Source organism: Moschus berezovskii, chromosome 16, assembly GCF_049115385.1.
Source record: "Moschus berezovskii isolate FMDL1 chromosome 16, NW_MosBer_1.0, whole genome shotgun sequence".
Lineage (NCBI taxonomy): Eukaryota > Metazoa > Chordata > Mammalia > Artiodactyla > Moschidae > Moschus > Moschus berezovskii.
In genome coordinates, this window is record NC_142475.1 from 20,304,381 (window position 1) to 20,319,736 (window position 15,356).

Here is a 15,356-nt window from a genome sequence, read left to right on the forward strand (position 1 = left end):
TGCCGTTTCTATAGTCAGATGGTGTTTTTTCACTTCATGGAGAAAAACTCATTAATTTAGGCTAGTCCAAACAGATGTGAGGCTGATTTATTATGCTCGTTTCATACATAATACTTCTGAGCTGGGTCCTGGTTTATCCTTTATCCATCTGATTTTTCACTGTAAAAATTATCTAAAGTTAATTGTTTTAAATTAAATCATAATTTAATTACATAGCAATTATCTGCTGCTTAAAAGAATTCTTTAGAAAAATCCTTTTTTATGTAATTCTCATTCTTTATCTGTTTTCCAATCTGTTTCCATATCTGTTTTTATGTTTCAATTTTTTATGTTAGGTTTTCTTAAAATAGAACACTCTTCTTTTGGTTGATCTCACTGTAGTATGACTACTACAAGTGTAGCTTTAAGCACTTAACTCTTCAAGGTATACATTCGTATCCCAGAGGCAGAATTGACTTGTCCTCTCAGGGGTACAAACAGGGCAGGTCATTTTCAATGTGACATCTACTGGGAGACCAAATGAAGACTTGCATTCAAAGAGTTGATTGTTGGGTTAACTGACCAAAATTGATACCCAAGGAGAGGGAGGAAAATCAAAGGCTGTGCTCGGATGATACGATTTCATAATTATGGTGAGGTAGATGTTAATTGATGCCTAATGAGTAACACTCTCCCAGTCAAGACGTTATATATATAATCAAGAGAAGAGCTGAGTTATAATAATTAAAACCAGCACAGACACTAGAGGCAAATTCTGATAAAATTTCGACATTTCTTTGGGTTTAGATATGGGAAATATTCAGCTAAATTTTGGCTTCTTGATATATCAGATAAAAATGTTAACTCAGGCTAAACCCTCTCGAGATATATGCATAGTATACGTAACCATACTTAGCCTGCTGTATCTTTACTTGTGCTATGGAACCGCATAATTATCAGCCTAATGATCTTTTTCTTATTCCTCAGAGGGAGTTTGCTAACTCGAAGTCTAGCAGAAATTGTGAAGAAGGATGACTTCGTTCTTGACTCAGAGTATCTTGTCACGTTACTGGTCGTAGTTCCCAAGTATGTTTTTTCATTACAGAAGGTTTTTACTTATTAAAATACAAGAAAAATGTTAGTGTCTGATACTGTAATTTGAAGTTTTCCACAAAACCCAAGTGTAAATGGAATATCACCTTGTCATTTATTCTGTCAACCAACATATATGGCACATACAGTGGAATTTGGTTCATAACCTGGTAATGGAGATGTCAGTTTTAAATTGAGATTCTAAATCAGTTCAACTTTGAGTTGACCCATTAAAAAATTAAATAATGCTTAACTATTGGATTTTAGAAAAAATACTGTTTTGAGATATTTCAAAATAGGAAGTTCTTTTTCTGAAAAATCTTTATGATTGATTAGGATGAATTAAGCCCTCTAAGAAGTAAAGGACTGGATTAGATCAAAGGTTAGCATATCTTTTATATAAAAGGCCAAATAGTATTTTACCCTTTGTAAGACATATGGTTTGTGATACAGCTACTCAACTCTGCCATGTCAGCTTTGTGGTTGTAGCTGAAAGCAGCCATCCCCGGTGTGTGCAGGAAGTGATGTGGCTAGTGTCAGTAAAACTTTATTTACAAAAACAGGTACAGGTTATGGGCATAGTTTGGGTTGGATAATTCTTTGAAATCTCCTCTAGATTAGACCTTCTGTATTAATTAACATTGGGGCATAGTTAATCTTGATAAAATGAAATATTTTGAAGATTAGAACTCTGTATGTGTGGGTGGCGAAAAACAGTGTTAATGGTTTTGTTTCTGACCTTACCATCAGGAAATCATTGGGGGATCCAAACTGGCGTGGGAGATTTGGGGACTCTTAGCATTATTCATAAAGTCTTCTTTTGCTGTGCTCTCCATTTTTATCTGGTTAGGAAACTGGGAATATAGGAAAATAATGCCTCCTGGTAAGGGGTGGGAAAGCACCTCCGTTTAATTTACAGTGGCGACAGTATCATCTGATTTTTGTTTTTCCCCGCTTACTGAAGAATAAGAAAACACTGATTATTTCTGAAAAATTTCTGTGTATTTGTGTTTTTATACTATACAGGGAAATAATCTTTGCCCAGATAAAAGATTTGTCTTATGCAACCTTTGTTTAAAATTTGTGTTTAAGACATTTTCATAGTTTTCTGTACACTGTACTTGAAACCTAGGGTCAGACCTAGGGTACCTTGTATAATGGCTTATTTATTATCCTGGCTACAATACTATCAGTACAGTTCTTTATTTTATATTGCCAACATAATCATCTCTTGCCACACCCACGAAAGCCAGTGGTCTCTAGAGAAGGCTGTTGCACAATGATGTGTGGCAGCTTGGTTTACTGTCACTTTGTTGACTCAGTGCTTCCTGGTACCCTGTGTTTTCAGTAAATGTGCTTTTACCCAGCGCTTCTTAATGGCCTCTGAATAAAAATGTTAGTGATTTCAGCATGGCTTCTCTCTCTCTCATTTTTCTGTCTTTCTTCCTTCTTTGCTTCCTTCTATTTTTTTTTTTTTTTTTTAGTGAGGTAATATCAATGCAAAGAAATAGAGGAAAACAACAGAATAGGAAAAACAAGAGATCTTTTCAAGAAAATTAGAGATTCCAAGGGAACATTTCATGCAAAGATGGGCTCGATAAAGGACAGATATGGTATGGACCTAACAGAAGCAGAAGATTTTAAGAAGAGGTGGCAAGAATACACAGAAGAACTGTACAAAAAAGATCTTCACGACGAAGATAATCATGATGGCATGAGCACTCACCTGGAGCCAGACATCTTGGAATGTGAAGTCAAGTGGGCCTTAGAGAGCATCAGGACGAACAAAGCTAGTGGAGGTGATGGAATTCCAATTGAGCTATTTCAAATCCTGAAAGATGATGCTGTGAAAGTGCTGCACTCAATATGCCAGCAAATTTGGAAAACTCAGCAGCGGCCACAGGACTGGAAGAGGTCAGTCTTCATTCCAATCCCAAAGAAAGGCAATGCCAAAGAATGCTCAAACCACCGCACAATTGCACTCATCTCACACGCTAGTAAAGTCATGCTCAAAATTCTCCAAGCCAGGCTTCAGCAATATGTGAACCATGAATTTCCAGATGTTCAAGCAGGTGTTAGAAAAGGCAGAGGCACCAGAGATCAAATTGCCAACATCCGCTGGATCATGGAGAAAGCAAGAGAGTTCCAGAAAAACATCTATTTCTGCTTCATTGACTACGCCAAAGCCTTTGACTGTGTGGATCACAATAAACTGTGGAACATTCTGAAAGAGATGGGAATCCCAGACCACCTGACCTGCCTCTTGAGAAACCTGTATGCAGGTCAGGAAGCAACAGTTAGAACTGGACGTGGAACAACAGATTGGTTCCAAATAGGAAAAGGAGTACGTCAAGGTTGTATATTGTCACCCTGCTTATTTAATTTATATGCAGATACATCATGAGGAACGCTGGGCTGGAAGAAGCACCAGCTGGAATCAAGATTGCTGGGAGAAATATCAGTAACCTCAGATATGCAGATGACACCACCCTTATGGCAGAAAGTGAAGAGGAACTCAAAAGCCTCTTGATGAAAGTGAAAGAGGAGAGTGAAAGGTTTGGCTTAAAGCTCAACATTTAGAAAATGAAGATCATGGCATCTGGTCCCATCACTTCATGGGAAATAGATGGGGAAACAGTGGAAACAGTGTCAGACTTTATTTTTTTGGGCTCCAAAATCACTGTGGATGCTGATTGCAGCCAGGAAATTAAAAGACACTTACTCCTTGGAAGGAAAGTTATAACCAACCTAGATAGCATATTGAAAAGCAGAGACATTACTTTGCCAACCAAGGTCCGTCTAGTCAAGGCTGTGGTTTTTCCCGGTCATGTATGGATGTGAGAGTTGGACTGTGAAGAAAGCTGATCGCCGAAGAATCGATGCTTTTGAACTGTGGTGTTGGAGAAGACTCTTGAGAGTCCCTTATACTGCAAGGAGATCCAACCAGTCCATTCTAAAGGAGATCAATCCTGGGTGTTCATTGGAAGGACTGATGCTAAAGCTGAAACTGCAATACTTTGGCCACCTCATGCGACGAGTTGACTCACTGGAAAAGTCTGATGCTGGGAGGGATGGGGGTGGGAGGAGACGGGGACGACAGAGAATGAGATGGCTGAATGGCATCACCGACTCGATGGACATGAGTTTGAGTGAACTCCGGGAGTTGGTGATGGATAGGGAGGCCTGGCGTGCTGTGATTCATGGGGTCGCGGAGAGTCGGACACGACTGAGCGACTGAACTGAACTGAATATAAATTAACCCTAAAGTTTGAAAATAATTTCAAATCTCCATTTTGCTTTGCTTCATTTCCAAACTGAGTTCTAGGATGTGCCTCTTTTGCAGTAGTTATTGGATGTAAGAGATGGTGAGTTATGTTTCCTCCTTCACCATTCAGTGTATTTGAATTCATTCTCTGTAGGAAACTTGATTTTTCTTTTTTTAGATTGATTTGAGATATACTTACTACAGTTGAATTTTCTATTTGTCTCATAACTTTTCTCTCTTTCTGGGTTTGGTAGGAAGTAGGACTTGTTTTTCTCTTCTGGTAACTTAATTGTACCTTTTCTGCAGGTTAAACCACAATGACTGGATTAAGCAGTATGAAACACTAGCTGAAATGGTAGTTCCAAGGTCTAGCAAGTAAGTAGTAGACGTAAAGCCTGCTCTTTCCTAGAATTCCTTTGATAGTTTTTGTGTTGGATTAGGAAATATCTTTATCTTTTCTTTGTGGTAAATTTTATAGTTTTGGAACCATCTTTTTCACCTAGTAAATGAATTATATTAACTCTAGTAATTATAATTTTAGACTTGGAAGGGCCTTTGCACAGTCTCACCAACCCACTCATGTTGATAGATGTGGAAGTTTGAGGCCACAGAGCTGAAGTGCTTTGCCCAGAGTCACGTATCTCATAAGTGGCAGAGCTGTAGCCAGAACCCAGGTCTCCGGTGTGGTACTTTTTCTGCCGTACAACCTTCTCAAGATCTTTCTTTCAGTACTTATCTCATGCCTACTGTGTGTCTATAATTCCCCATTTATCTTGTCAAGGAAGTATACCAAAATGGCTACTAGGGTACTGTGTTGGTCTGCAGATATTTACTATCACTTTCCAGTGAGCATAGATTCTACCTAATCTGTACTTTGCTTTGGAAAAAAAATTAAGCATTTTTGAACTTACTGATTAATATTCATGTCTAATTTGATATTTACAACAGTTCTGTGAAGTAGTTTGGGCAGTTGTTATAGATGAAGTAAAAAATGCAGTAGAGTTAAGTTGTTGCCTAAAGCTATGGCCATAGTGAGTGAGTGAAGTCACTCAGTCGTGTCCGACTCTTTGTGACCCCACAGACTGTAGCCTACCAGGCTTCTCTGTCCATGGGATTTTCCAAGCAAGAGTACTGGAGTGGGTTGCCGTTTCCTTGTCAAATGGCAAAGTTAGGAGTACAAATTCAAGTCTTTTCACTGCAAGGTGTGCACTCATGACACTGTAGCATGTCCTCTTTTCCTGTATTCTGCCTTTCCACGTGAGATGCTTGCCAAGAAAATATAAGTACAGTGTGTGTGTGCATCCCCGGGGAATTCTTTTGTGTGTATATCCCTCAAGAGGTGTCAGCATGATGAAAGGAAAGTCTGGGAGGTAGTAGAGAAGTGGTGTTGGTAAGGCTAGGCCCATGAAATAATTTCTTTTCCAGTTTCATTGTGTCATATGGGAGGTAGCTTAGTATAATGGAAAGAGTCCTGCACCCAGGGATCTTGAGTTCTTTTGCTGGTTCTGCTACCAACTTGCTATGTGACCTAGGGCAAATCTTTTAACTCTGCTGGGCCTCATTTTCTTTGTAAAATGAGCACCACACCTTTGCTGTACACATTATGAGGTCCTTTTAAGACTTGATGAGATACATGAAGTAGGAGTTCCCTGTTGGCTCAGTGGTAAAGAATCCGCCTGCCAGTGTGGGAGACATGGGTTCAGTCCCTGGTCTGGGAAGATCCCACATGCCATGGAGCAACTGAGCCCATTGCCACAACTACGAGCTCACACTTTGCAGCTAGTGAAGCCTACATTTCTAGAGCTTGTGCTCTGCAACAAGAGAAGCCACCTCAGTGAGAAGCCCCTGCTCGCTGCAGCTGGAGAAAAGCCCTCGCAGCAGCGAAGACCCAGCATGGCCAAAAAAATAGATAATTTTGAAAAGATATGTAAAGTAGAAGGTAATATGAATCGAACAAAACCACTAACTTGTGCTCATTGTGAATTTTTCTCCCATTTGTGGGGAGTGCTTTCCATTCACACTGGCCCTTCACATGGTAAACTGAAGATTGAGGTTATGTCTTGATACTGGTTTTCCTCTGAAGCTGTTTATCCAGGCGGATGACACATTCTAAACCTTGTTCTTTGGAGACCATTAAAGCCACAGAGATTGACTTGACATTTGGGGGTGGGGAGGAGGAGAGTGAGGACGCAATGCACATGGCATGTCCTCCTTCTCTGTGGTGAGCTGAGCCCAAGTCCAGGGGAGTGGTATGTAAGCCCAGGTTTACTCAGGAGGAAGGACTTTAGAAATATCACTTCAGGGATTTACATCTTTTGAAAATCACTTTAGTAGTTTAAAGGAAAAAATTTCAGATGCTGCCAGTTGAGTGTAGGCAATACCTATCTTCTGAATGACCCCCAAGTGTCCACTGACCACCTGAGACCTCCAGCTCCTCCTCACTCTGAACACACGTGTTCATCTGTTTAGCAGTTCTGAAGACTGATTTCAGATCACCTCCTTGAAAAGGTGTTTGAATCATTGAGAAAAGGGCAGTAGCTCAGCCAGCCCTGAAGAGGATGGTTAGTTTATGTGAGGCAAACAAGTTTTCATGAGTCGATCTGAAATTTTATACACTGTTTAGGAAAGAACTCTATGACCTAATGCTGGATTTTTTGCTTATCCCAATAACTAACATTTTTGAGTAAATACTATGTGCTAGTTATTGTTCTAAGTGCCTTATTTTAAAGTGAATTTTAAGTAGTAACATTGTCACTTGTTGCTTTTTGGCACAATACTTGAGTGGTACTTTCCAGTACTCTTGGAAGCAGTGAAGATGGAAGTGGACTTTTGAGGAAGAAGAATAGATTGAAAAAGACCATCTTCAAACCTAAACAAATAATTTCACTTAAACACACGAAATTAACTATTTTCAAAATGTTCTCAATAAATCTTGAAAGATTGGACCATGTGAAATACTGCCGTCATTGGGTGGCTAAGTGCAAAGACATATAAATGCCACATCAGAGTTCACACAGCCAAAGAAGTGGAAGCTAGACTATTGTTCTGCTCCTTTTTGTTGGAAAAACTGTTCAAAAAGAGGTGCTTTTCACTTACACTTTCACAATTACTGCTTAGCTGTTTGTCTCTACTTTTGCCTGTTCAGATAAACTAGTTGGGTCAGATCATTGGTTGACTCTGGCCTTTTCTCTATTGTGGGAAACAGCACCACAGACTTGGTGGTGCTTCACAGAAGCTTTTTTTGTTCAGGGAGCTAGAGTTCTAGATGAAGCAGAGGATGCTAGCAAGGAGGACCTAGGAAAAGATGACACTAGCTATTGGGCAGAGAAAATTTCATCTGTGCTTTGGAGCCGGATTTGCAGAGATAATTTATGAAGAAAAGCAGGAAAGGTGCTTCAGCAGTGAAATAGGTCAGTTGATTGGAGCAGAGCAGATGGCAGAACTGAGCCTTGTGAGAGAGGTAAGATGAGAACAGGCAGAGCTTGTAAGCTCCAGAAGCACTGCCACGCACGTGGGTGACTGAAAATGCCAGGAGACAGCAGAAAAGCACTGACTTTTAGTTCCGTCTTGGCTTGGTTACACGGGTGAGAATGTACTGTTACTGCTTGTACACGACAGTGGAACTGAATGGAGAGTTTGGAGACTCAACCTGCAGCTCACAGACTGTTAGCCCCACTTGATTTCTGCCTTGGGTTTTAAATCAGGTTCTGCCCACTTGGTAGCTGCCTTGCTTTGGATTTGATGGGCACTGGGTGCAAGAACTAAGCGTAATAGTCTCAAGAGGGCACAAATTAAAAGGGTGCGCCAGGCCTCTGGGGGCAGGGCGGGAGAGAGGAGGAGAGAATTCAGATTCCAAAAGAGAAGAGGGTGTTTATCTAGGAAGCAGGGAGAGTCTGGAAACCAACCAGCTGCTGGACAGTTTGTCCTTGGCTGACCTGCTGCTGATACAGATTGAAAATCATGGTTCTCAGTTTGGAAGCTTTTCTTGAGTTAATGCTTAATTTTGTTGGTTAGGAAGAAATGCAGGAGGGGCCTGTTAAGACACTGCAAATAAAAGCATGAAGACGGAGTGTCCTCAGCGTGTGAGGCTGTGAAAAGCACTGAGGGGCTCAGGAACCACACCTTTCCGTTGTTCCTCCTCCTCACCTGTTTCTGAATCCTGCCCTCAGTGTGAGTGTGGGCAGTAAATATAAAGCTTTAAATGGACTTCGTCTTTCTTTCTCTAGTGTGCTCTCAGAGGACCAAGACAGTTACCTATGTAATGTCACCTTATTTAGGAAGGCAGTTGATGACTTCAGACACAAAGCCAGGGAAAACAAGTAAGATTATTATTTAAAAATTTTTAAAAATTTGTTACATTACCTATACTTCCTGTGGACAATTTTGGTTTTCTTTTTTTTCCTAATGCAGATTCATCGTCCGTGACTTCCAGTATAATGAAGAGGAGATGAAAGCAGACAAAGAAGAAATGAACAGGCTTTCTACTGACAAGAAAAAGCAATTTGTATGTGTTTTTAATATTAAATATTATCAATGTTAAGCAGAAGAAAAACTGGTACTGCTTTTCTTTAAAAGAAAAAACTTTTCTGAGTTTGATTTTAGTTATTTTTTCTATTAGTCAAAATGAGTTTTCTGTAAGCAAGCTGAGATCTGTGAATTATCTTAAAATGTATATTTTAAAATTAATCCCTCTAAGTCCATATCAAAAGTTAATTTTAAATACAGTGTTTTGATTAATGGCCCTATAGTGAGGGGTCATTTTAGTTAAGTAATTGTTCTCTCTTTTCAGTAGGAAATTTCATTCTCTTGAGGCAGAATTTTTTTAATGCTGTAGTCTTTTACTGAAGGAATTTGTATTTAAACCATTGGTGAGTTAGTATGTTCTAGGCATAGTGGAGAACAGGGATGGAATTGTGAGTGAAAGATAGTGTTGACTTTCTTGTCATCCTCAAGTGAAGGATTTTTGTGAAGATTAAAGAGTGTATGGAAGGAGAAACATGATGAGTGAGAATGTGTTTCTCTTATAATGCAAGAGGAAACAAAAGCACATTCCATTTACAATTATTTCCAAGTACTTTATAAACCGTAACATCTCACTTGGGAAGAAAACTAACCCTAATGAAGTAATGTCAAATAAAACCAGCTGTTTGCGGGGGAGGGGGGGAGATCCAAAACTCTAAAAGAACAGATATTTTAACCAAAGACTTTCACTTTGTTGTGTTGTTATCCTTTTTGCGTAAGTTGATTGCTATATCCAAATGAACCTGGTAGTATTACCCAAATAACTGTTAGCTGAACTGATCGTGTGTGTCTGAGTATGGAGAAATGGTAATAAGTTGTTTGAAATTTGTTTCTTTAAAGAAATGTTTTTATTTAGTGCTAGGAATCATACTGAATATTTTAATAAGTTCAAAAGAATTTATGCTGTCAATACATAATAGAATCGTTAAGAAATTAGAATATAATGAGCAGGTTTTAGGGATCTAAGTCAGCCCCCTGATTTTACAGATGAGAAAACTAAAACCTAGAAATATTAAATGACTTACTACACAACTATTTTTCCTGTTCCTGAGTTGTTTGTAATTAAATTCTATTTTGAATGTATTAAATGCTTAACAGTACTGGATAGTAAATTTAGATTTTTGTACTTTGGTTTTCAAATCTATAGGACACTTCTATATTCTGTATCATTTTAAATGACTTTCACTAAAGTATATTCCTTTTTAAGAATTCCCTGGCAGTCCTGGTGGTTATTAGTACTCCGCACTTTCACTGCAGGGACCGAATGTGATCCCTGATCAGGGAACTAAGATTCTGCAAGCTGCACAGCATGGCCCCAAAAAAGAAAAATGTACACACACACGCGCCCTTTTCTGTGTAGTGAATAGACTCAATGGATATTTGTATCTACTGAGGTTACACAGTAGTAGCTAACCTTTTCATCTAATGTAAGGTAAAGTATGCAAGATATGAGAATAATGAAACATTTTTAAAGTGAATTACAATGTGCTCGGGGCTTCCCTGGTAGCACAGATGGTAGAGAATCTGCCTGCACTGCAGGAGACCTGGGTTCAATCCCTGGGTTGGGAAGATTCCCTAGAGAAGGGAATAGCTACCCACTCTAGTATTCTTGCCTAGAGAATCCCCATGGACAAAGGACCCTGGCGGGCTACAGTCTATGGGGTCTCAAAGAGTTGGACATGACTGAGCGACTAAGCACACAGACACATAATGTGATTGAATTCTCCTTAAGATTCTCACTGGATAGTCACTCCTTTAAAAATACTTGATTTATCTGATTTCTGACTGCCATTTTCAAGACCAAATTTGTGGTGATTCTTTCTTTCTTCCTATAGGGACCACTGGTACGGTGGCTGAAAGTGAATTTCAGTGAGGCGTTTATTGCATGGATTCATGTGAAAGCTCTGAGGGTTTTTGTTGAGTCTGTTTTGAGGTAAAGAAAGCTCATTGAGAAACTTGGAACTGGAGAATGTGTAGATTCCTTGGCGTTGCACCTCTTTATTGAAACACAGTCTGCTAATAGGAAATTGATATGGGGAAAACCAGAGGGCTACTCATGAGGGAGAGATTGTCAGTATCAGACTGCATGTTGGTCTTGCCCTTAATCCGAGTTGAGAAAAAGATCATGCCGCTGTGCTCTGGTTCTTTCCATATTCTGTGCTTAAGTTAAACATAGGTTATGAATATTGGTCAATGTTTGTTTAAAAGACCTATCATATTTTACATGTAGTTTGATACACAGTATACCTTATTTGAAGTCCTCGTTTCATAGTAGCCTAAAATATTTTATCACTTTGAGATACTTAAAATCTCAACCATCCTGTCATGCTTTGTACATGTTGCTCATATTAGAAATAGTTCAAAATACTTATCTGCCATCATGCTATTTGTAAATTTCTTTGACTTTCCATAGTAGATGGGTAATCTCATGCTTTTTTTTTCTCCATATTCTTTATTATCATAAAGGAATCAATAGATGACTCCATATTCCTGGGTTCCAAATCCATGGATTCAACCAACTGTGGTGTGAAAATATTTGAACAAGAAATTCCAGAAAGTTCCAAAAAACAAAACGTCAATTTACTGGGCACTACCAATGATTTACATAGTATTTGCAGTTTATTTACAACTAATTACATAGCATTTACATTGTATTATAAGTAACCTAGAAATGATTTAAAGTATATGGGAGGATATATGTAGATTATACGCAAATCTTACACCATTTCATTTAAGAGACTTTAGCATCCTTGGATTTTGGTGTTCACAGGGGTCCTGGAGTCAATTCCCTGCATATACCTAGAGACACTGTACTCAGTTTACATATTATCACTGTCTGCTGAGGGTGGTCATAAGTTACCTTAAAAATTGAAGAGTAATTAAAAGTAATTCCTAGTAGACAGTTGGCTCTCATTTTAAAGATTTCTAATGGACAGTGAAGACCAGAGAAGGTGTGAGTTCCTGACCTTGTAAAGGTGGTTATTAAAATGAAGCACCTTCTCCCCATTAACAGTGATTAAAGAAGAGTATGAGAATAGTTGCTTTTAAACAGAAAATCTCTGCATATGTTTGCTTGTGTTACATCCTGTATTTCTGCTTCCTTATAAGGTATGGCTTGCCAGTGAACTTCCAAGCAATGCTCCTTCAACCCAATAAGAAAACAATGAAGAAACTAAGAGAAGTATTATATGAACTGTATAAACATCTAGACAGCAGCGCAGCAGCTATTATTGATGTAAGTATTTGTTAGTCTGGTAGAATAGGAACTGGATGAATTTCAGAAAAAATTATTGGAAGAAGATGTTATTTAATTGCTTTAAGATTTTCAGTTTGTTAGTAAATAATTTACCTTGCTTACCCCATTTTATAGTAGTTGCTTTTTGGTATTTCTAAAAGCCAGTCATTATCTTGCTGTAGATCTGATGTTTATAGTTGCAGAAATACACACACGAACAATGCTATTAGTTGTTTACAAGAATTACAAATTGCAGAGAGGAAGAAAATAAGTCATTACTGTAACTTTATTTGGTAGAAGTAGCAGAGTCAATAGATGAGCAATTTTAAAGGGAATTATCATTTCTCTAAAATGGTGTATGTTTATCTCTTTTTTAAAACAGAAACGTAAACATTTATGCATACAATAGCATGCAAAGATGTGTGCTTTTTGTTGTTGCTATTGTTTAAAATTGTAGCAGGCTTTTATATTTTTTGTTTCAAATAGCTTGCTGATATTTTTCCTCTAGTTTAGAATGTGCATTAGTTAGAACCCATGGGAGAAAAATCAAGGTTTTTTTAATGGAAGAAAATACAGGAAATGACTCTTAAATTTTCATGGAATTGTTGATAATATATAAAGTCTAACTGATGCATAATTTCATACCAGTAAATTCTTATAACATGCATACATACTAAGTGGTACAAATCACAGTTGGTTTATTTTAATCCATCATTTTATAAGCCTTGTATCTCATAAACTCAATACCCCAAGTCTGAGACTAAAAAAGTAATTTTATACAGTATGCATAGAAAAGGACGGTGGAGTCATGGTTAAACCCATGCAGGCTTTGAGGGCAGAGTACTTGAATCTGGTATTACACTTACTTGCTCTGTTTCTCAGGGCAGGTCAGCCTTTCTGAGATCGTTTCCTTATTTGCAAAATGGAGTTAATAATGTCAAACTCAGATTAAATTAGGAAAAATGTATAAAGTTAGCCCAGTTCATTTATAAACTTAGCCTCATTTCATTGTGCTTCATTTTATTGAACTTTGCAGATACTGCATTTTTTTACAAATTGAAGGTTTGTGGCAACCGTGCATTGTCAGATGATGGTTCTCATTTTTAGCAATCAAGTATTTTTAAATTAAGATAGGTACTTTGTTTATTAAGACGAAAGGCCATTGCACACTTAGTAGACTATGGTAAGTGTAAACATATCATTAATATGCAATGGGAAACCAAAAAATTCATGGGACTTGGTTTATGGTAACACTTGCTTAATTGCGGTGGTCTGGATCAGAATCTGCTATCTCCAAGGTATGCCTGTGAATGGTAATATTTTTTTTCTTTTTTCATTTCTCTAAGTACTTAGTTGAATAATCATCTGATTTTTCCATAGGCTCCTATGGATATTCCAGGCTTAAACCTGAGTCAACAGGAATACTACCCCTATGTGTACTATAAGATCGATTGCAACTTGCTGGAATTCAAGTAAAATGAGCCCTCCAGACAGCCCTGTCCTCGTGTTGGTGTTTGCTAACAGACATAGGCTGCAGTGGGGCTGCACTTTTAACTCTCTTTTACCCCTTGCTTGCTTCTCACCTCCTCTCCTAGGCGCCTTCTCTCATAGAGGTTCATTTCGCAACATTTTCTTTTTAAAAGGAAACTATATGTCTTGTTTCTTTTTATTGATCAGGTCTGTAAATGTGTACTGAAAAAAAAATCAGAGGTTATTTATGAACTGAATAGTTTATTTAAAAAGGTCTTTCCTCGTCCATATTGTGGTATGCATTAATCCCATTTGTTACTATTGTGACAAAAGCCTTGTTTACAAGGGAATGGTGTAAACAGTTATGCCATTTTGTTCACTGTATTTAGTAGACATAATTGTTTAATAGTTACTGAATCGTGATGTAAAGAAATGTGACAATATTCAGGTATGTGCTTTCTGAAAGTTTCAAATTATAATCTCTGAGCACTGTTGACACCCACAGGAGAGAATAAAGTTACCTGTGCAAAGGTGGGTTGTGGTGTGCATAACTTCCAAAGAGTCCAGTTCAGTTTGAGAGGTAATAAGTGGCGTCATAGCTGACTCCCTGTGCCGCTTTCAGGATTGTGCTGCATACACCAAGAGGTGACCATCGTGGCTGACTTGCGTGGTGATTCAGTTGTGCCAAATCCGGGTCAGAGCACCAATTAGAAGATTATTTTTGAACATGTGATGGGTATTTATATTTGCACACTCGACTTTGGGGTAACTCAATTAGGAAATAGGGCCTGTTTTGAATAAAGTTTAGTAGAACTCTGCTGCTTTAGTCATTTAAGTCCTTATTTTATGTTTGTTTTTTAAGATTGTTAATTTTGTCCTCATCTTGACATCTATGTTATTTTTGATACAGTTTGAAAAGAGGCGTGGCTAGCCTTTATAGATCTCTGGAATGAGACTTAGGTTAATGTCCTGAGTGAGCTTTTGAAAGCGGGTTTTGTGGCAGTGCTCCCTTTATTATGCCCTCACAGGCTTGTAAATGAAAGAGGTTTTTACATTTTAAGGGCATTTCTAAACTATCATATACCACCTAGAAAATTAGGTTAAATTTAGGCCTCCTAAATCCGTTTGGTTTCAAAATTGTATATTGTTAAGTCAGAAGTAATGGTTAAATTCAAACAAATCCAGACTTCTATAAAGTAAAACGTGAGGCCACCCGTCTAGCCCCCTCAATTTCTTCTTTGCAAGGAAGTTTTTACATAGTTTTTCAGGTTTTCTCCTATATCTCTATAACATGCATATCCACACACAGTTTATTTTTAAATAAAAATAGGATCATACCACACATACTCTGTAACTCACTTTTTTGCTTACCTAGTGTTCGTTGTTGTTTGGTCACTCAGTCGTGTCCGACTCTTGAGAACCTAAGATTTCTGACCGCCTGGCTCGTTCTCTTCCTTCCATGCCCCCAGTCTCTAGTAGGCACTGAATGACTGAGGCAAGCACATTCCATAATCTCTTTTCAAGATAGACAGTGAAGTGGAGAAGGCATGGCGTGTGGGTCATCAGATGATGAACTGTGTCACTCTTTGCCCAGAACATTTGGATGATGTGTCCAGGTGTTCCGTGCTAGTATTTATAACCTACGTTATTCAGCCTGGAAGATTTTCCTACTTGCTGGAGTTGCCCATAAGCAGACACTGTGTGTTTTGGGTGGAGCTTTCTGAATGAGCATATATCAAGTAGTACCTTTAAAGTAATACTGTGTATATAACGGATGCTCAGCAGATGTGAAAT

General features: G+C 38.3%; 1 protein-coding gene across 2 annotated transcripts in view; it reads left to right on the plus strand.

Annotated features, from left to right (window-relative positions):
• The window catches only part of ATP6V1C1 (ATPase H+ transporting V1 subunit C1), a 39,248-nt gene extending 24,860 nt beyond the window's left edge, over nt 1–14,388 (plus strand). For both annotated transcript variants that reach the window (XM_055431886.2, XM_055431885.2), the window contains 7 exons: nt 967–1,065; nt 4,643–4,711; nt 8,563–8,655; nt 8,747–8,840; nt 10,693–10,790; nt 11,966–12,092; nt 13,473–14,388. In XM_055431886.2, the coding sequence (XP_055287861.1) occupies nt 967–1,065; nt 4,643–4,711; nt 8,563–8,655; nt 8,747–8,840; nt 10,693–10,790; nt 11,966–12,092; nt 13,473–13,568 (676 nt within the window). In that variant the 3' untranslated portion in view covers nt 13,569–14,388. The remainder of the gene's footprint in view (nt 1–966; nt 1,066–4,642; nt 4,712–8,562; nt 8,656–8,746; nt 8,841–10,692; nt 10,791–11,965; nt 12,093–13,472) is intronic.
• The last annotated feature ends 968 nt before the right edge of the window (nt 14,389–15,356 follow it).